This window comes from Aptenodytes patagonicus, chromosome 21 (genome assembly GCF_965638725.1).
Source record: "Aptenodytes patagonicus chromosome 21, bAptPat1.pri.cur, whole genome shotgun sequence".
Taxonomy (NCBI): domain Eukaryota; kingdom Metazoa; phylum Chordata; class Aves; order Sphenisciformes; family Spheniscidae; genus Aptenodytes; species Aptenodytes patagonicus.
Genome location: NC_134969.1, coordinates 515874 through 535794, shown reverse-complemented (window position 1 = coordinate 535794; position 19921 = coordinate 515874). Strand labels below are relative to the sequence as shown.

The 19921-nt window shown below is 48.1% G+C and overlaps 1 protein-coding gene across 3 annotated transcripts; it reads right to left on the bottom strand.

The window, feature by feature from the left end:
- Positions 1–969: 969 nt before the first annotated feature.
- On the bottom strand, positions 970–19097 carry INPP5B (inositol polyphosphate-5-phosphatase B). 3 transcript variants are annotated; one of them, XM_076357253.1, is made up of 22 exons: positions 18978–19097; positions 18773–18852; positions 18195–18292; positions 17781–17810; positions 17187–17297; positions 12508–12601; positions 10944–11114; positions 10113–10214; positions 9589–9703; positions 8809–8925; positions 7773–7960; positions 7063–7174; positions 6789–6898; positions 5755–5890; positions 5019–5129; positions 4199–4361; positions 3807–4042; positions 3101–3214; positions 2635–2719; positions 2113–2240; positions 1738–1849; positions 970–1402 (listed from the first exon to the last, which is right to left on the bottom strand). In XM_076357253.1, the coding sequence occupies exons 1-22, from the start codon at positions 19032–19034 to the stop codon at positions 1278–1280; spliced, it is 2595 nt and encodes an 864-aa protein (XP_076213368.1). In that variant the 5' UTR covers positions 19035–19097; the 3' UTR covers positions 970–1277. The 3 variants fall into 3 exon arrangements, with proteins under 3 accessions (XP_076213368.1, XP_076213369.1, XP_076213370.1); XM_076357254.1 differs by having other exon boundaries at positions 4199–4331; XM_076357255.1 differs by lacking the exons at positions 17187–17297; positions 17781–17810; positions 18195–18292; positions 18773–18852; positions 18978–19097 and adding an exon at positions 16407–16453.
- Between the last annotated feature and the right edge of the window lie 824 nt (positions 19098–19921).

Sequence of the window (19921 nt, the reverse complement as noted above, 5' to 3'; positions counted from 1 at the left end):
GCCGCAGGCCGGGGCACCCTCCGCGCCGCTGCCCGCCCCGAGGGGCTTCTCCTGCTGCGCTGCCGTGGTGCTAACGCAAAGTGAAATCGGCCCCCCGGGCACGCAAAGGCGCGTTACCGGCGCTAGAAGGGAAGGGAAGCGGGGGCGGCGGTGCCAGAGCAACAGGCCCCGGGACGGGACCGGGCCGCGAAGGCCGTGGCCCAGCCCGGCAGCCGCTGCAGCGGAGGAAATGCCGCACACGCGCCACAGCCAGCGTCAAAATAGATTTATAGCGTCGAAATAAAGTTACGCGGCAGAAAAAATAGCCATTTCTTCCATAATTAGCACAAGTTGAAAGCAGAGCACTCAAAGCTAAGAGACGTGTTCCTTCATGTGCGTTTTTACCTCAGCATTTTCAAAAACAAGCCTGGGGATCCCCCCAGGACAGGTCAGACAGCAGCCGCCACCAGCCATCGGTGCCCAGTGACAGACAGCAAACGCCCTCACGCATTGCTCGGTGTTTTCAAAGTCTCTTCATCAAGATACAAAATTGCCGAGTGTCTCCTTTGAATTGAGTGCGCAAGCACAAAAAAGTCCAGACAAGCGGCTAGAGCTGCAGCGGCTGGGGTGGAGGCCTCCATTCCTCACAGCAGCACCCGCCTCCCCCTCCACGCCCTTCCCACCAGACGCAGCACTGAAGGCACCAGCCGGCGCGTTTTTAAAATAAACCCATTTTCTTGCAGGCCAGTCCCTTACCCCCATTGGAGCACAGGTCCACCTTGCTGCATGGCCTCGAAACGTTACACGAGTGGGGAGTGGAAGGCCACAGAGCGATTCATGTAACGTATCCGTATTGCTACCCAAGGCACAGTACTGTTAAACCACGGCAGGGGGCTGCTCCAGGCCTTCCACAGCGTGACTTAAATCACTGTCAACGCACCAAGAGCCTAAGCCAGCCAACATCGAAAATGGGCAGACAGGCTGGAAAAATGCACTGAGGTTTTTTTATTTAAATAACAAGGACTTAAAAATTCTGAGTTTTAATGCAAGTTAAATAAAATACAGTGTAAATATCGGCTTTTATATTTTTGCTTGTCTACATACAGCTTATTTAGAACTCTGATATACTTTACAGCTTAAACAGTGACACCTGATTCAAACTGCCTGATCTGCACCTTCAAAAAGCAACAGATTGTATAAAATACTGTGATATTAAAAGAAAAAGCCAGTATACTGTACAAAAAAAATATTTTTACAGTAATTTGATATCTAACAATCAGATTAGCTGCATCTGAAATTCATGGTGAATTGTTGTCTCTCAAGAGGAACTGATGGATAAATTGCTGAGCCTTCCTCTTTTCAGTCATATCAGGTGTAGGACGTCCAGGAGGAGGTCGAAGTAACAAGCCACCAAATATACTAGCTGCATTTAAAAAAAAAAAAAAAGCCACAGAGACACACAGTAAGAGCCCGTCAGCAGCAGGGTATCGAGGGTAATTCCACCAACCCCAAGCAGTCAAAGTGAGAGAGTGCCTGGCTTCAGAATGGGGTAAGATAAAGCTGATGACCTATGCATCTCTGAGTCACTTCACAACTTTTTTCAGGCTACTGCAATGACTGTTTTTCTATGGACTGTTTGCTCATTAGTAAATGCTTCAAAACAGTAGAGGCCATGACTGCGCTCACTTTGGAGAAATGTGTTTTGTTACACAAACCGCAAAGCCCCTCTGAACAGAATGGTTATTTTGCTTGCCTTACCAAGAATATTCACATCCAAATGGTTTTTCCCTGAATTTTTCAGTAGTTCTCGTAGAAATGCCATTAGATATTCAAATACATTTTTATGGCACCCTGGCAGGTTAGAGATGATCTGAGGGGGGGAAAAAAAAAAAACCCATCATCATTTATATTGAAGATATGGCAATGGCTTAGCAGCTCTTTCTACTACCAACACCACCCTGTCTGCAAATACTAACAGCTCTTAATAACCAAGAAGCACCAGTTCTAGATCCTTTCTATTATCAGATGATTAAGTTTCTGAGAGCAAAAGCCTGTTACTGGTCTGGCATAAAACAGTTTGCCTCCCCTCCCTCCAGAATTACAGAAACAGTCTCACAGTGAAGCCAGCGATACCTGGCTGCTCAGCGGGTAGTTGCTGGCACACTCCAAACAGCTGCTGTACGACCTGTAGCAGATGACAGGCTCCGGCAGGCTTTCCAGGAAGAGCAGCAGGGCTTCTGCTACAGAGTGGTTGCTGCCAACTGATCCAAAGACGGTTAAGGAAGAGGCAAGCACAGCGTGATCTATTTTGGTTGTACTTCTGCTGAAACATTAATCTTTGCTTAGGTCTCCAAGAACTCCTCCTATTGTTCACAGCTTTGACTTAAATCACTTGACCCCACATAGCAAGCTGTTGCCATTGGCAGTCGGACACTTACATAATTCATCAACAATCATTCATCAAGATCGCAAGGACTTAGCAGAGGCATTCGTACTGATGACAAGGAGTAGCGAGGAACTGCAGATCTCGGTTACCCCGAGATGAGAGACGGTAATTTAAAAACCATGGTGGAGCACAGAAGACTGATAAAATCTTTTTCAGCTTTGATCACTAAGGCATAGTGAGCCTTACCAGACATCAGTCTAAAAGGATACGGAGGGTATCATGCATTCCTTTGTCCAAACAATCTCGGATTTGCTCAAATTCTGACCTGAGGCCTGGCTGCTGAAACAGGTCCTCCTGCAAAGAAGACCGTTAGTCTCAAAGAAAATAAAAGTTATTTGGGTAAATAGAGCAATGTTGTTATAATCTGGCTGGAAAAATCTCTCCAAATCGGTAGTTATCAGCACAAAGCCCACCACGAGCAGTTCTAGTAAGGTTGTGGCACAGCAGCAGAGAGCAATGCAGAAGGACAGCTGCTGATGCATTCCACACAGAGACAAGGTCACCATCACGAAACAGCACAACCGGGACACCAGGATCACTTATCACAGATGTCCTTTATCTCTACCATTGGCCAAACATCCACAGTTAGCAATGATTGCTATTACCAGTATCTTCTTCAAAACTAAACCTAATGCAAAGAAATTATTTTGTGTTTCCAGTACAAACACTGCCAACCTGCTGGGAAGCATTGCGGTATAGGTGATCCACCATCATCCACAGCTCTTTTGGAATGTCCATAGGCTTTTCAGCTTGAACAGCATCATCACTCATTTCTAGCGGCATCAGGGTCTGAGAGCGGGAGGTGTGGGGAGGGGAGGGAAAAAAAAGGTAGCTAGCCAAGTTCTTATTCAACTCTGCAAAAATGCTTCACAGAGCTTATAACTGAGAATTAAGACTTGTTAAGAAACTGTGCAGCTTCATTCACCAGTCTTCATACAAGATTAGCACAACCGGCACATTTGTATCAGAAGTCCAGACAGAATAAACAAGCTGCTCTCATAAGCACGCTTCACGTACGCTCAGCTCTACAGAAATGTTACATCATGCCTCACATATACACACACACCTCCATTCAATGTGGAGAAAGCCAAAGGCTCCAGGGGAAAAGGTCTACGTTTAGAAGTTGCACGCCTTTTTTAAACGTGCAGGCAGAGCAAATGGGATCTTACTTTCAGTGCTCTCTATATGAAATGGGTTGGTTCATCCATGTGAAGGACTAATGCAAGGTGTGAAGATGGTGCACTGGAGAGCACAAGCTGTATCAGCATTCTCAGACTATGGACCAGGGAAGTGGAAGAAGGCTCTTTAGCAATAAACAGGACTTAACATCTAGTTTTAATGGTTCGTGTGGGTTCGGAAGGGAATCTTGTCTTTAACTCACAAGTTTCCGAATGGATTCTGCTGATACGTCCTGGATCGGTTCCCTCATGTAACACAGCGTATGAATGGGAGACCCAAAGCAACTTGGCAAGTAGTTTCCCGTTACAGATAGAAAATAATCCTTCCCCCTGTTAAGATGCAAGACCAAGATATCTTCAAGTTTTTCCTCTCCAGAGTTTAAGTGTGTAGCTGTTGATTTATTAACAAACACCTCCAACTCAACTGTGATCTCAGCATCTGCCGGAAGATGATAAAAAACCCATACTCAGTTAAAAAAGGTATTAAACCAATAAGCCTGCAAATAGGCATAGCATTCTCAAAATAGCAGAGAGAACTAAGCCAGAAGGTGACAATATGAGCTCATTAACATGAGATGAACAACGAGGAGCTCACCTGATAGCAGAAAGCCCTTACTGGGATTAGCAATCAGCCACTCCTTGCAGTAGGTTTCCTCATCTGGTTTGCTGATAAATTCGAACTGGCAGGGCACTTGTCCATTGCGGATTGTAAACTTCTCTACCTGCAGCTGCATGTATTTAACATCCTCAAAATGGAACTAGAAACAAATGTCAGTCAACATCATCAGCCAATTCCACCTTGCCAAGCACCAGCAGCAATTCCTGTCCTGTAGTTTAATCATTAAGCAGCAAGATACCCAGATTAACCCTCTTGCTCCCGCACCCCATCTCTTCCAGGATTACAAAGGATTACGTTTGCTTACTCTGATGCTAAAGTCCTTTGCATCAGTGGGCCCTTTAAAACAAATGCTCCCCTCAAATAACCTCAATGAAACTTGAGAACAAGATAGCTGTAGCCTCAAATGTCTCATTTGCTTATCTTTTTTAGTCCCCAACACACAAAGCAAATGCCAGTTTTGTGACCTTCTCCAAATCCTTCAGATTTTACATTTTATGTTTCAAAGAACTAGTCAGAGCAAGGGCCACAAACTACCCCTTTACTCCCTCTCTCCCCACCTCAGGGAGTAACATAGCCTACATTTCAGCCTGGTACTGTGAATGGAATTTACCTGCATCTAAACAGAAACAAGTATTTCTAGGGCTTGTAAACAGAGAACAGTTAGAAGTCAAAATATTCTACTTCTTTGGAACCGGACCCCCGGGTCTACAATCCATCTTATACCACTGGAATACACGTCTGGGGTCTAGGGTTGCTCAGTTTCTCCAGCGAGTCACAGTACATGAACATACCCTACCTCTCTCTGGGAGAGGGTCACCGAGGGAATGTTGGCATTCTCCAGCTTATCCAGGGAGCGCACTATTTCCTCAAAGGCTTTTCGATAGAGCTCCTCATTCACAACCTTCACCTGAAAAGGACACACACTGCACCAACTGGCATTTACTGTGCCTCTGCAGGAAAGCTGTAACACGGCTGGAAACATAATGAAGTGATTTGATTTTAGCAGCACAGTGACGTATACAACACATGTAACGAACAGAGCCACTTGGAGCACTCTCCTCAGGGTCCAACAGCAAAGGACCTTGCCATAAGTAGCAAGAGAGTCACCCAGTCAGCACTAGATCAACCTTTTTTTTTAAAAAAAAAAAAAAAAAAAAAAAAAAAAAAAAAAGGTTTGACAACACACTACTGTGTTGTCAATGATGCAGCATTCCTGCACTGCAAGTTTCTGTGAAATTTATTAGGAAAATAAGAAAAAAGGCAAAAGAACACTTCTGAAAAAACACCTACAGATATTCATGCATTATTCTGCTTAACTTAAGTATCGCTTAACACAACCCTAGCTTACTATGAACAACAATCCTATCTCAGTATCTTATCTAGCTCACCTTTTAAGCCATTGTTCTCTGTGGATGCCATAAAAGCAGGAGGAGAGGGAAATCAGCTGGAGAACCTCCCTCCTCCTTCCCCCCCTCTCCCCACACAGACAACGAGGTCAGCAGAGTTATTTCCTTCAGCACTGATGTACTTACCCCAATATCAAACACAGAGCTAACTGGCTTATGATCACTGATCTTCAAAGCCATATGGCTGCGATAGCTCAGCTGAGCAATGTTCTGCCCTTTCCAGAGTATCCGATCACACCATGCTGGAACACGACACTTCTCACTAAAACAGAGGTAAAAATTACAGTTTCCAGGCACAGTTCAGGTGGAGTAACAATGCAAGGCAGAATACGGCTCTCCCAGAGACTCTCTTTTCCTCACATGGCCTGGAGCTAGTTCTCTATCAAAGTTGTATTTTCCACAGTTTCTTTGAGTAGTTATGAAAAGTTTCATTGTCTACTATTAGGTATCTCTGTATCATGCTTTACTTTCTACTTCTTCAAAGATGCAATTATTTATTTTGTTCTTTTGATACAATTGACATACAAAGCAATACTTGGAGATACTTTTGACCATAAGAACCATGAAAAATAAGAACTCAGGCTCTACATTTAAAGTTTACACTTTATTTTTTTTTTATACCGACTGCTGCACAGATTTCATTCCTGCACTTGAAGCCAATGTTCCCAGTTTACTAAGAACATGTCAGCCACTCTGTGTAGTGCATTACAGGAATGATGGTTCTCGCAGTCTCTTGGAGAATGCACTCAGCTACAGACAGCACAAATGCACCATTTCGAACCCTCGCTGGTCTTACCTGAGTAGGTATAGCAGATATCAGCAAATAAAAGATCCTAAAAATTTTGCTTGGGAAAAAAACCCAAACCAAACAAAAAGAATGAAATGATTCCTTAATTTTGTACACCTCTAACTAAGAGGAAACCCAAGGGATTATTCCTGGGAAAAAGATTAGGAATATCTGGCAAATAGCAGTGGAAGAAAAGCAACATAAATAGATGTAAACTGGAGATGGATTTTGGAGCCAAGGGAGAGGACCAGCAATAATCTCAGAACTGTTCCTATTTATAGCCATTAGATCTGCAATTCTTTTTGGCTTTGTTTTTAATTCCTTCAGTGGTAACATTAGCCATTGGTAGCATCACATGAGGCAATCACCGTACCTTGTGTCCCAGTCATCGCAGCCAGCATCATATTTGTATGTTGGCTGGAAAGAAATCTCTCCCTCTGTAAAGTCTTCAAAGACTGCATTTGCATTCATTTGCCTCTTTAGCTACGAAAGAAAAAAAGACAAAAAAAAAAATTTTAAATAAGCTCAAGCACCATTCTCATATGAGCTAAAAGGGAGATGTTCAGCACTGAGAAGGCTAAGGAGTATGCATGCAGTTTCTAACTGGCACCCTCAGCACCACCTGCAGGTAGGTGAGACATCAGTACCTGGTCATATTGGCAAAGCTCTAGAAATGCTTTCTCATCTACAAGCTGCTTCACTTTTGCCACATCCAGTTCCTCCAGCCGATAGTTGAGGTCACCCAACCATAAGATCACACTGAAAGAGAATGTACACCAGAAGTCTGCACAGAGGCCTAAAGATGTCCACAACACAAGCTGGCCGTGAGTTGGAAGCACAGCTCTGCAGCAGTGCCTTAAACCATCTAATGCGAGCATGAGCTTTTCTAATCTCAACATGATCAGGTGGATGCTGTGTCTGCTTCTCCATCAGAGAGGACAATTAAGAGTGAAAACTTGAAAGAGAAGCTACATTTTCTACCTTTGCTGTTTCTAATTCCTGTTCTGCATGTTTGTCACTACCTCTTAATAACCGGTGCTTTTAATATTCCACACTGACTAAATCCCACAACCCATTGGGGAAATCGATGCATATTATTGCCCCATTCCCACTTCATGCTTGAAAATAAAACAAGGCCTGGAAGAGCATAAGAAGGCAAGTGACTTGTCAGAACTGTACAGGTGACCACTCTCAAAACCAGGGTTACGGTAAAGCATTTCTGGCCCTTCCAGGCTGATGATTAGATCACTGGGCACCCCTTCTCACATCCCTGCTGAGAGAACCTCACACCCTAGTATGTTCATAAGGTTCTTCCTTGCCACATGCAGTGATTCACACAGTCAAACAAGAAGCATACTCATGTTTGCCAATAGTGAGAGGGGGCAAATTTGGATCCGACTGGCAGAATTGCATCCGAGAGCAGATGTCTTTGAAGTCCTGGTTCCTCCGCTCATATTCCTCTGTGTGAGCTGCAAGGTGAGAATTCACAATGCACACGCTAGTGTTATGGAATTTAAACCTTATGGCAACACCACCTTTGTTACCCTGAAAGATAAAGACAAAGACGTTGGTCAGAAGCTTCTACACAACAGATGAATCCACAAATGAGTTACTAGCAGTGGACAAGCCAGAAGACACTGAGGCAGACCATTTAATTCCAGAGGAAGGAAAAGGCTGAAAATGCCAATTAGTGATAACTACTTCATGAATTCAAGTCAGTAACTCGTGTGAGGGTTGCACACAGCAAGCAATGGAACTCAGTTTGTAATTCAGCAGTTAGCTAATACAAAAGGAAATGGAAATTAAAATCAGTAAGAGAGCTCATCAGTTACTTCAGCAAGTCCTGAAACCTGTTTAGCAATAAACTGGATCTTTCAACACAAACCATAAAAAATTGCAAATGGAGGAGGAAGCGCATGGCTTAGCTGGTCAAAAATACCTTTGACAAGTTATAGCTGCAATGTTCACAGAAACTACATTCAAAGGGCACAGACTTCATTCCAATGGTGTGGAATGGCAAGAGGCCAGGAAGTCCTCCTCAGGAAAACGAATCTGGATAGACATGTTTCTGCTACTCATGTTTCCTTGTGTTATTTGCTTTGGGCAAAATCACAGCCAGCATCAAAATCACAAGAGCAAGGCCCCACACAGCCCAGCACATGCAATCAGAAAAAAAAGCCTTCAGAGAAGATTCTCCCTCAAGGTCTTTGAGCCTTTGCGAGCACATGGCAATTCCCTCTAGCAACGCCCTGAGCTGGCACAGGGACAAGACTATGTGCTTCTAAAGGCAGCTGCATCCCTTAGCTGGAGGAATAACCACTGCATCTAAGGAGAGGGGCTCTCCAGGGCTCTTCTAAATCTCATCCCTTCTCATGCACAGTTGCCATTCTTACCATCCTCCCCATGATTCCAGTTCCCACAGTCTCAATTTCCACCTCGGAGATGTTCAAAGCAAGGTCTGCTTTCACATACAACAGAAGCATGATTCCCACAAGCCGCACAAGTTTCACCTGAAAAACAGATCCTGTCCCATTAAATACTAGAACGGGAGAGGTTTGATGAGAGAAGGCACATCGCCCCCCAGTCCAGAACATGGGTCACCAAAATACAGATGAAGAAAAAGAGAGTTCCAGACTCATCCGACGGACCAACTGGGCTCACAGTACACAGGCACTCCAGCAGCACAGCACAGGAAGGAGCCAGGGACCAACACCCCAGTAAACGAAGTTGAAGCCCAAAGCAAAATATACAGCACAGGCACAGCACATGGAAAGAACTTTCCTTCAACAACAGTGACAAGAGACAAAGCAGACCTAAGGAGCAGGAGATAAAACATAAGCAGTATTCCTACCAAGATACCTTCACAACTCATTCCACCACGCATTGTGGAGGCAGACATGGAAGAAACTAAGATACTTCCTATTCTTTTCCCCCAAGACAGCAGGAGCTTCCTTTATGCGTGGATGCCTAGCTCTGGTCTCCTGTCCTGCCCCCTGCCTCGGCACCCTGCACAGCAACACTACCTACTTCACCTTCAGAGCACTTCTGACTGAGCAAAAGCCTGCAATGAGCCTCTGGAAGACACCGCAACTGAGAACAAGAAAAAGCAAAGGGAAAAGAGGCCCAAGTGAAAAATGATTCCACACTCAAACCTCCCCAAAAGCCACATTTACCTTTGCATATTTGGCATCTGGGTGAAGACTATCAGTTACAGCTTTAAACCATTCTTCTTCCTTCGGTGTGTCATTGAAAAAGAAGGCTTCTTTACTCAGATCAAGCTCCTGGAAACTGTGTTAGAGGAAGGAACCCATGGATGCATGCATTTGTTTATAACTCTCCAGCCCTTTCCTCTGGGAAAGTACTATATCAATTTATACTCACTAAATTTACAACTGAAAACTGAAACTCAGTTATGCTGATTTTAGAGGTATATTAAATGTAAAGCTAAATTACTATTAGTATTAAATTGAATGGCATTAAAGATTTTGTAACACTGCAGTGCCAGAGAGTCCAAACACTACCAGAATAACAGCCCTTTCAGGCTATGCAAACACACACTCTAAAGCTGTGCAATGGAGTAAGGCAATGCAAACATTCCTCAGCTGTGGTGTCTTGGCTGAACACCTCCATGCTACAGATTCACAAGTAAGCAACCCACAGCAAGGTTTGGGAGGCTGGGCCAGAAAGAGACACTCACCCCACACAGTAAATGTCTGGAGGCTCAGCATCACACCTCAGCCAAGGCCGGAGGCTTTCTCTGGGTGACTGACCGTTCACATTATATGTTCCGACAAAAAATCTGCAAAGAAATTAACTAAATCCCAGAGCTGCAAATTGTAGAGCTGATGGAAATATCACTATTGTTAACCTATGTACTTAATACTACGTATAACTATTTAGGAGTAACATGTTTCCAGGGGGGGAATTAGGAAAATGTGACAAAGTTTAAATCCCTAAAATGATTTAATTACAGTAACATCTTTGCAGACATGTTTTACAGAAGGATGCACATTTTTACATATAGTATTAAAAAAAACAAAAAAAGACTAGAGCTGTGCAGTAGCAGTTCGAAATGATAAATTCATAGAATGACATGCATAAAAAGATTTCAACCACGGTACAGTTTTGGTCCTAATTATATTTTTCACCCAAGCTCTTGTGAGCTTATTGGAACAACTACATGGATAAGTAGTGAACAGAAGCAGTGAGAGAGAAGGCCAAAGGTGCACAGAATTGATGCATTTCCAGACACAGTCCAAAATAAGCACAGGAAAAAGTCATTTCAAAAAGGCCATTTTCTCAACAAGAACCATGAGGCAAGCCTTGACAGAGACATGAATGAAATTCTTCTCTGCTAACGCCTAAATGAGGAAAGAAAGCTGTTCTGGAAAGTATGGATCATACTTTTCTACAAAATTCCCTATTTGCAGGGATACTAGATGAAATAGCAAACATGAGTTATTTTGACAGCTTATACTAACTAACTTACTCCCCACCAAAATAAGTTCTTCTCAGGAACGATCGTTACCTGAAGCTCTGGATGTGTGTGTAGGAATCCTCCATTTGTACAAGCTGAGATTTAACCATAGTATCTCTTAGTCCAAACTTTGGTTCTGATAAGATTGAAGCCTTGTTTGAAACCATTACGCTGGAGGACCGTATCATTTCAGTTGTCACTTCAGGTTTGAGTTTGTTTTGCCTGCAAACAAAAACAAAACTGCGTGATGAAACCCAGGATATATACACACCCTAAACAGCTTATTTCTGCCACCGAGGACTTGATTCGCATTTATCTGCCTGTTTCAGTAAAGATAGATAATCAATGTTTGAGATAAGCAAACAAGACTGCAATGAGCGTTTCTTAGAACGGTTCAGATCTCTAGATAAAACCAGTTTAACTAACTGAAATAACAAATGATTTTCACTAACCTGGTGCAGCCTGTTGATTCAGTGTAGGCCTTACTCACAGCTGGATGTTGATACAAAACCTGTACACCTTTCCTGCTTCCTGGAGCAAGGAGATTCAAATCTCATCTCCTGCTGCCTCTGCTCAGCCCTTCTGACCTCAGCAGAAGAATGAAAAACTGTGTTTGTTTAAAAAGCCTTCTGGCGAAAAACTCCCAGCTCTGCCTAGAAAGGAGGCAGCGTAGAGCGGGTGGAGGTAGAGGTGTTTTTATTTACTATCTCATGGCTCTGCAAACTCCTTTTGGAACAGTAATAATGCCACAGCTTGGGAGTTCCCACAAGCAAGTGGATGGTATAAATTTAAGGTCAACAACCTGCACACCAGTGCCAAGGACAGCACACAGACAGACTTCGAAGGATATGCAGCAGGGTCCACAAAGTCCTGGGAACTGGAAAATGAAACTGTAACGTTTTAAGAGTGTATCTATGAGACATGGTGGCCCTAAGCCAAAGCTCTCTGAATTCAAAATAAACAACGCTAGCAGGTCCCCTCCCACTAAACAGCAAAAAATATGCCCAAATAGGGGACTAGCAGGACTGTCTCTGAGAGACTGTGCTGAAATTCCCACTAAAGTTTTGAGAGCATGCTTATGCAGAACTTTTTTCTCTCCTAACTTGAATCTGCAGATTCTCTTCTCAGAAAGTTACCAACTTCTGCTCTAGGTCCCACCACCTCTGGGGACTGCAACCGACACGGTCACCAGCAGATGGAACTAGATAATGCAGCCGCAAGATTGCTCGAGCACTGGTGTGTGCACAGACCTCACACGTTGGCACCAGAGAGACCAACCTCCCCACTCGCTTTCCAGCTGAAAACCAGGAAGCCCAGACAGAAAGCTCTCTGCGCTTTCCTTTTCCTCCTCTAGACATCAAAGCATAAAGAATTTGCCCACCACAGTTCATTCCATCCGTACACAATCACCCAGAAGTACCCAGACCTTTGGTGCTATATGTATTTACTGTCACTATACAGAGATCCTTTGTGGAGGGGAGGCATAGCTAAACTGGCAAAGAAACATTGCCACCACTTTTACTCCTCACTAGACCTTCCACAAAGGGCTGATGGGCACAACTCTCCCTTCAACTGCTTCACCAAACCTATACAAGAAGCAAGAGAGATACCATACCTGGGAGCACTTTTATCGGTGCTGTCGTGGCCCCGGTTCTGACTAACTGCAAGCTTTTTTCCATTCTGTTTGACACCTTCAGAGCCAACCATTTCTGGAAAAAAACAAAAAGTTTCACATTAAACACAAAGTGATCTTTAATTTATCAACACAATTATGCAAACACTGGCAAAAATCTGTAAGCAGAATATAATTTAGATTTGTGTGGAGAAACAAAGTGCCCCGCAGTCTCTCTTTCAGTTATCTGATAGATTTAGCTTATTTTGACAGAACCGTTCTGTGACAATGCAGCTTCCCTTCTAGAGGAAGAATTGACGCTAGCATGCCGTGCGGCCGTGGAGAGCAGCAGAACTGCTGTATGCTGCCTGCTCGTTGCTGGAGCAGGTTGCTGTTGGCTCTCCTTACAGCTAAGCCAAACCAGGACTTAGCAGCACAAAATCCAGGGCTTTATCCTGAGAGTCCAAAAAATGTATGTTAATAACAGGTTTTTCCTTTTTGAAGCAAGACAGGAAGTACAAAGAAAGGAAGAAAAAGGGGGGGGGAACCCAAAAAACCCACACTACCATTTAAAGGGTTTCTACCTATCTGCAAATACATAGCAAAGCACAAGCGCCTCCCCTCTCGAGGCAGTGCAGTACAGAGTCACCATATGAACCCACTATACCTCAGCAGAAACAAGTGCCTCAATGCAAACTGCACGTTCCTAAAAAAATAACAGGGTGGCTACCATGCAAATATAACTAAATATAGGTGTGACACTAAACACACCACACCACGTTAGCAAAATTTGACCAGTCTTTCAGCATTTTGTTTCAGTTATGACATCCTGCTCCTACAAGCGGCAAAGTAGCAGTTAAAAAAGAGGATTCCACATGGGGGTTTCATTGTTTAAGATGCACAAACAGCAATCTCAAGATTATGCTACTTAGCACACAAATCTAATGATGATACAGAAATTGTTCTTAAGATTATAAGGTTCTAGTCATTCAGCTGAGCTTCTCCTTCAGTGAGCACAATCCAGAAAAATTAAAATGTTATTGCTGTCATAGCACATTCTCCAGGACAAGAGCGCACACCAGAAACAGAACTTGAAGTACTTTACCTAAGCACTCAGAATAAAACAAGCTGACAAGAAGTGGCCCTATTCTCAGCTTGGAAAACCTCTTCTGCCCAAGAGCCCTCTGAGAATAAAGACTGTGTAAGAGGATTTATCAGAGGTTGGTTGCAGAAGAGCACGTGACTCAAACCTCATTACAGATCACACAGCCAAAGTCACGTAGAATTGAACAGGAGCATACGCAGTTCAGAGATGCACTGCAAAGCGTGGTCTCGGTGAGCCGGGACAGAGCCGTAAATTTTCTCCATAGGCATTAAGTACTTAACCAGTGCTGCTTGAGCCTCTGCAAGTTCTCTGGATAAAGACCGTGCAATGTGTCTTGACAGTGACAAGAACGAACTTGAACTTTCACTTGAACGGACAACTGTTACTTTTGTAACAGGAAGGGAGCTGAAGTTCAGGCTTTATTACCCATATAGGACGATGCCACTTGCCAGCACGCAGACGGCATTAGAATGGCAAGACTTGTGTGCCTGCTCACTGCTGCTGACACAGCTGCTACGTGATCCAAAGATCACAGTCATATATCACACTTTCGCATTCTAACCTCATTAGCAGAAAGCATTTTTAGGTAGGATTCTCCTGCGAAAGAGGTTAGCCCTGGAAAAGGGCTGTTTCCTTTAGATAAATTTATATCCAGATACAGATTGCTCTAGCCAGAGGGATCTATATGTTAGCAATCTGAAGTGGAATATTTTAGCAAGATGATGACCTTGTTCAATAACTGAACTGGGCACAGAAATAAAGAGCTATGTGCAGAGGTTACAGAACAGCAGAATGTGTACGGCCTGAATCAGACAGGATTTGCAGTTAAGAGAGATTTAAGCAGTAATAAAGATGTTCTTGTTAAAAATGCGCAGTGACATTATAGTACTGTTCTACAGCAGGAAAATGTATCATGTCTTCTGGATAAGGTAGGATCCATGCTTAGTGCTCAAAAGGGAGAATTAAATTAGCCTTGCCTTTAGTTATCACTTAGCCAGTCCACTCCTTCCTTAATGAAAGTGTAAGCAACAGTCCACGCAGGACCGCACTACCCCAGGCTGGAGGGAAGTACGTTTGTTCTTTTCGCTGTTCCAAATGAAGCAAGGCTGCAGCTGTGACTGTGACTGCAGATGCATGCACACAGATAGGATTTTAGACAGGGGTTTTAACCGAAATTGTAAACATAAACCATACAAGGTAAAGCACATTTAAAGCATATTTAAATCCCTTTATAGATGCTCTCATTCATTAGCCAGCCTTAATTCACAGAAGATATAGTGAACTAATATCACTCCACTAGCAAACAGCAGTATTTACACAGTACTTAAATGTGCTTTGATTTGCATATGAGAGTTGCTAACTCAGCACGCATGTTCATCTAAGGACAGAATGAGTTACAGCTGTTCCTGGAAAACGGCAGACAAAACCTCATTCTATATCAATTTATGTTCCAAAAGACCCCAAGTGATGGCAGAGAGCATTTTCTTCTGCTGATACAAGGTGGGGTGGGGAGAGAACCCTGGACTCCTCTGACTCAAGAAAAACACAATGAAGCCTTGAAAAGGCAACTTCGACAAAGCTCAAAGGCATGATTTGATAGAACTACTTCCCAAGGAGCTTACCATTCAAAGAGTGTTACTGTGCTCCAGACACAACAAAACACACCAACAAAGGAGCCAGGGCTGTGTTTCATTCAGCATGTTTTTCCTCCTAAGCACGTGGATATGCCCAAGTCTCTCCCAGTCAGTCTAAGCTACAAGTTAAAACACCGTATCTGAGGGAACGTTCCCAGATCCCTACCTTGGCTCAACCCATGCTGTGCTGTTACCGGAGTTACAAAGTTCACCCCTTTTTTTTTTTTTTTTAATACACTACTGATAAACATAGAAATAAAAAGAAGGAATGCCAGCAATACCGAACTGTGCCTTCATGAATTAAGAGGAGCCCAGTCTAAATGAAGGTGGGTAAACTAGAAACGGTGTAATTCAGATTTTGAATCCCTCACCGGCTTCCAGGAGTTGCTTTAGCTCTCTGCATCTTCTCACACGTGCGCTTTGCAAAGAGGGAAACGGCAACAGGCAGCGGGGGCCGCGGGGATTCGGCATGTGCAGCAAGCATCCACCCCGCAAGAGGAAGAGGCTGACATCGCGCCAAGAGAGCGCAACCGACCCAGCAGAGTCCGGCAGCGGCTGAGGGGCGGCAAGCAGGGCAAGAGGAGCGGCGCCAGATTAGCGAAGCCGCAGAAACCCTGGCGATCCTCGCAAGCAGCGCCCGGGATACTTGGAGGCTGCTGGGTTCTGGATGGGGCACCGCTGACAGAGCCCCGGCGGCGCAGGCAGCTCTGCTCCCGAGGTACCTGCGCGATTTGCTTTGCTCCCGCTGCCTGCGACTTACCTGCCCGCAAAGGGGACGCCGGAGGCAGCGGGGAGCTGTGCCTGCGAGCTGCCCCCAGACCGGCCGCGCCGTTCGCCCCGCGCCGGCTCCCGCCGCCCGGCCGCGCTGCAAAGCGCCGGGAGCCCCAGGCGGGCGGTCAGCCCCCGGCCCCGCCGGCCTCCCCTCCGCAGAGCCGCGGGCGTCGCCCCTCGCAGGGCGGCCGGGCCTTGCCCGAGCGCCCGGGGCCAGCGCTGGGCGTCGGGCGGCCCCCGCACAGGCGCGGGGCTGCGGCCCGCGACGAAGCGGGCAACGAGGCTCCCCCGCCCGCCCCGCTCCCCGCCGGGCTGCCCCCGCCCGCTCTCCGTCCCGTCCCGTCCCGTCCCGTCCCGCCCCGCCCCGGGAGCCGGCGGGTCCCCGCGCTCACCTCGGCGGGGCCGCCCGCCCGCGGACATCGCCGCAGCTCGGCGCCGCCGGCCGCCCCGGCCCGCCCGGCCCCAGCGCCCGGCCCGCCCCGGCCCGCCCCGGCCCGCCCCCGGGAGCCGGAGCGCCGCAGCCCAGCGCCGCGCGGGCGCCCCCGGCATGGCCGCAGGCAGCCGCGGCAGCAGCTACGAGCGCGTCTCCCGCGGGGGTCGGTCCAGGCGCTCAAAGCTCCGTGGGGCCGCCCAGCGGGAACGGCGGCGAGTCCCTTCCGACCGAAACGGGGGCCGGGGCCGGGATGACCGCGACCGTGGGGAGGGACGCGAGCCGGAACCCGCGCGGCCGTGCCCCGAGCAGGCAGCGCCGGCCGCCACCCGCGAATACTGTGCCACACTGCGTCCGCCTGGGAGGCGGCTAAGAACGACGGGAGAACAGGGCGGGCGGACACGAAGCGATCTGCTGCCTTAGGAGCTCTGCCTGGTCTTTCACAGCACTGGCTCAAAACGAGTTTCGATTTGGCCTTTGGACCGCACAAGCAGCAGGTGACTTGTCACAGTACTCGCATCTGCTCAGCCAAAATGCTGAACAGCTCTGCTGAGCTGTCTGACGATGGAGTATCATCACACGTGCCAATCATTACAGTTCTGTGCAAGTTTCAGCAGCAGAGAGGCCGACGCTGCTCTTCCACACGGAGAAGAAATGCACGAATGCAACACACCAGCCGAGACTGCCAACACCCGCACCACCAAACCTGCGGGTCACATCCAGCACAGGACAGAGCTCGTACCTGGGCTGCACCTGCTGACCTCCTGAAGGAACGTGCGCGTGTGGGAACCAAAAGGCAACCGCACCGTGAGTCGATCATCTTCTGAACTTATCTGGATAGTCACGTCAGAGCCTAAAGACATTGGGAGAAGAAGAGCTCTTGTGGTTAGTGCTGACAAGCCTTCAGAAACCAAGCATTTTCTCCACTCTACAGCAGCTGGTGCGTGCATGCATGCAGACTTCAGCAACAAGTCTCCCCATGCCTTCTTATCATGGTCCTTTTCCATATTTTACATGAGAATGCCATTTAAAAATATAAAAATCAGCATTTATAATAATTTTTATCCTGCTCATTCAGTGACAGTAAGTAATCTTCCAGTAGCAGTTTAAAAGCATTTAGAAAAATTGTTCCTTTGGTTGAACTGGGGTGACAATACTTGTTAGCATGAACCGAATCATGGCAAACAGCACACCGAGTTCCCCAACAGCAGCAAGACAAGATTCCCCCGGTCAACAGTCTGATCACAAGAGTCCCCATTCCTGCCTCACTGACTGTAGCTGGTGCAGGGCCCAGGAACGCCTGTAACACAGGCATTAAAGCAACAACAGAACTCACCGATGACATGAAGGTCACTGTCAAGTACAACTGTGAAAGCAAAACAAAGTTCAGTTACAAAGCTAAGTAACAGGTTTGTAGATACATTGAGGTCCACGAGCTTGGTAAGTTCCTCAAACCCCACATACTCCTCGTGCCAACAGAGACAGGCAAAACAAACCCGCCAGGGTAGGAGGCAATGGCTAGTGCTGGGTAGGACACGGAGTGCTTGGATTGCAGAGCAATTAATCCAGCAGGGCCCTTCCAGCTATGCCATGTGATGCACAAGTGTCACCAGGGATTACAAACTGAAGAAAAAACGTGAAGGCTGAATAGATCCCAAATTTCATTAAGTAGAACAACAAAATACGGACTCCAAACCCCTTCACCCCCTTCTTTGGAGGTGGCCACTAAGCCACCAAAGTGTGTTAGTACCTTCTTCCACTGCAAACCCTTCTGTGATCGGGATAACTTTCTCCAGCCAGACATCCTCAGCTGTTATGGCCATCCGCCGGTGAGTGTATACATAGATCCTGCAAGCACGGAGCAGACATGGAGGTAATGCCTCCTCGATTCTAGCATCTCTGCAGGTACAGACAGACCCCATCCCATCCCATCCAGCAGCACCTGCTAGCGCAGCCTCATGCAAACCCCAAAGCAACTTCTCGACCATGAGCCCACCCACGTGCTTACCCCATCATTTAAATAAGAACGTATTTATGTTACTGGCAAAACGCGCCAGACCAAAACCTCCAGAGCCTGGGCTTTTCTCACTAACCATCCATAATGTACAGCAGGAGAAATGCCAAGGCACAACGCCCTTCAAATCACTGCCCTGCTGGACTCCACCTCGGTAGAAAGTCTTTGGGATAGGAAGGAGTTCTCAGGCGGTTTCCAAGGCCTCTAAGAGGCCTGCAGAGCTCTTGGCTTTTCTGCAGATATTCTTCCTACCAGGACCACCCCGCCCTCCCTCCCCGTGCAGGCATCCCGCCGATACGGCCTCCAGCACCTACGCGTGCTCTCCACAGCTCTCCACGAGGCCCAGCAGCCGGCTCTCCACGCTCTCCCCAGCAGCCAGGACGCCCTGCACCGCCTTCAGCTGAGGGTCAAGGAAGAGCGGAGAGAGACGGGAGCCCCGCGGGCGGGCGGGAGGGGAAGAGGGGGAACCCGGCCTTCCCCGCACCCGTCCGCGCAAATCACGGCCGAAGCGAAGGATACGATCCGGCACGTCGCCCCCTCCGCCAGGCTCTCCTGGATGGCGACCGACTGGTCCATCCTCCGCGCCGGGAGCGCAGCGGATGGCGCTCGCCAGGCGGGGCCGCGCTCCCCGGGGCCGGGACCGGGACCGGGACCCGGCGGCGGCTCCCCCGGCCCGGCCGCTCAGCGCGGCTGTCGCGACGTGTCGTGTCCGGCCCGCGGCGCCCCCCGCCCCCCCCGCCGCGCTGCCCGGGCGGGGCCGCTACCGCCGCCGGCACCGCCCCGCTGCCGCTCGGCCGGGCCTGCCCCGCGGCGGGGGCTCCCCGGCCGCCCGGCGGGCCCGGGACGCCCCACCCCGGCCGCCCCGCGCCCTTCGCCGTCCGCAGCCCGCCCGGCCCGGCCCCGCGGCTCCCGGCCTGCACCCAGGGGCTCCGTTAGCCCTTCGCTGCGGGACGGGCCCCGGACGGGGCCCCGCGCCGCCGCTCGCCGGGACGGCGCCGGGCGCTGAATGACGCGGCGGGGCCGGCGCTGCCGGGGGGAGCCGCCGCCGCCGCGAGCCCCCGGAAATAACGGCGCCGTCCCAGGAACGCCGGCGCGGGAGGGATCGCGCCCGGAGCGGATCGCGCCCGGAGCGGATGGCGGCCGCAGCCGCACGGCAGCTCCCAGCGCCGCGGGTCAGCCCGGCGCCGCTCCCCGCCCCGGGCGGCGGGTTCGGGCGCGGTTTCACGACCGGCTGGATCCTGTGCGCCTGCACGGCGGGATGCGAGCGGCTGGGAAGGCACGAAACCGGCGGGCAGCGCCAGGCACCCGGAGCATGGCGCAGACCTCTCCCGAAGGGAAGGGGAGAGGAGGAAGCTCTGGGGTTAGGAGAAAGTTGGAAAGGTTGACTTCCTAGTGAGATCAGGAGATGCTCTTTTTTCAGTAGCACCTTGAATTAATTTTTTGTTGAATTTCAAGAAGACCCA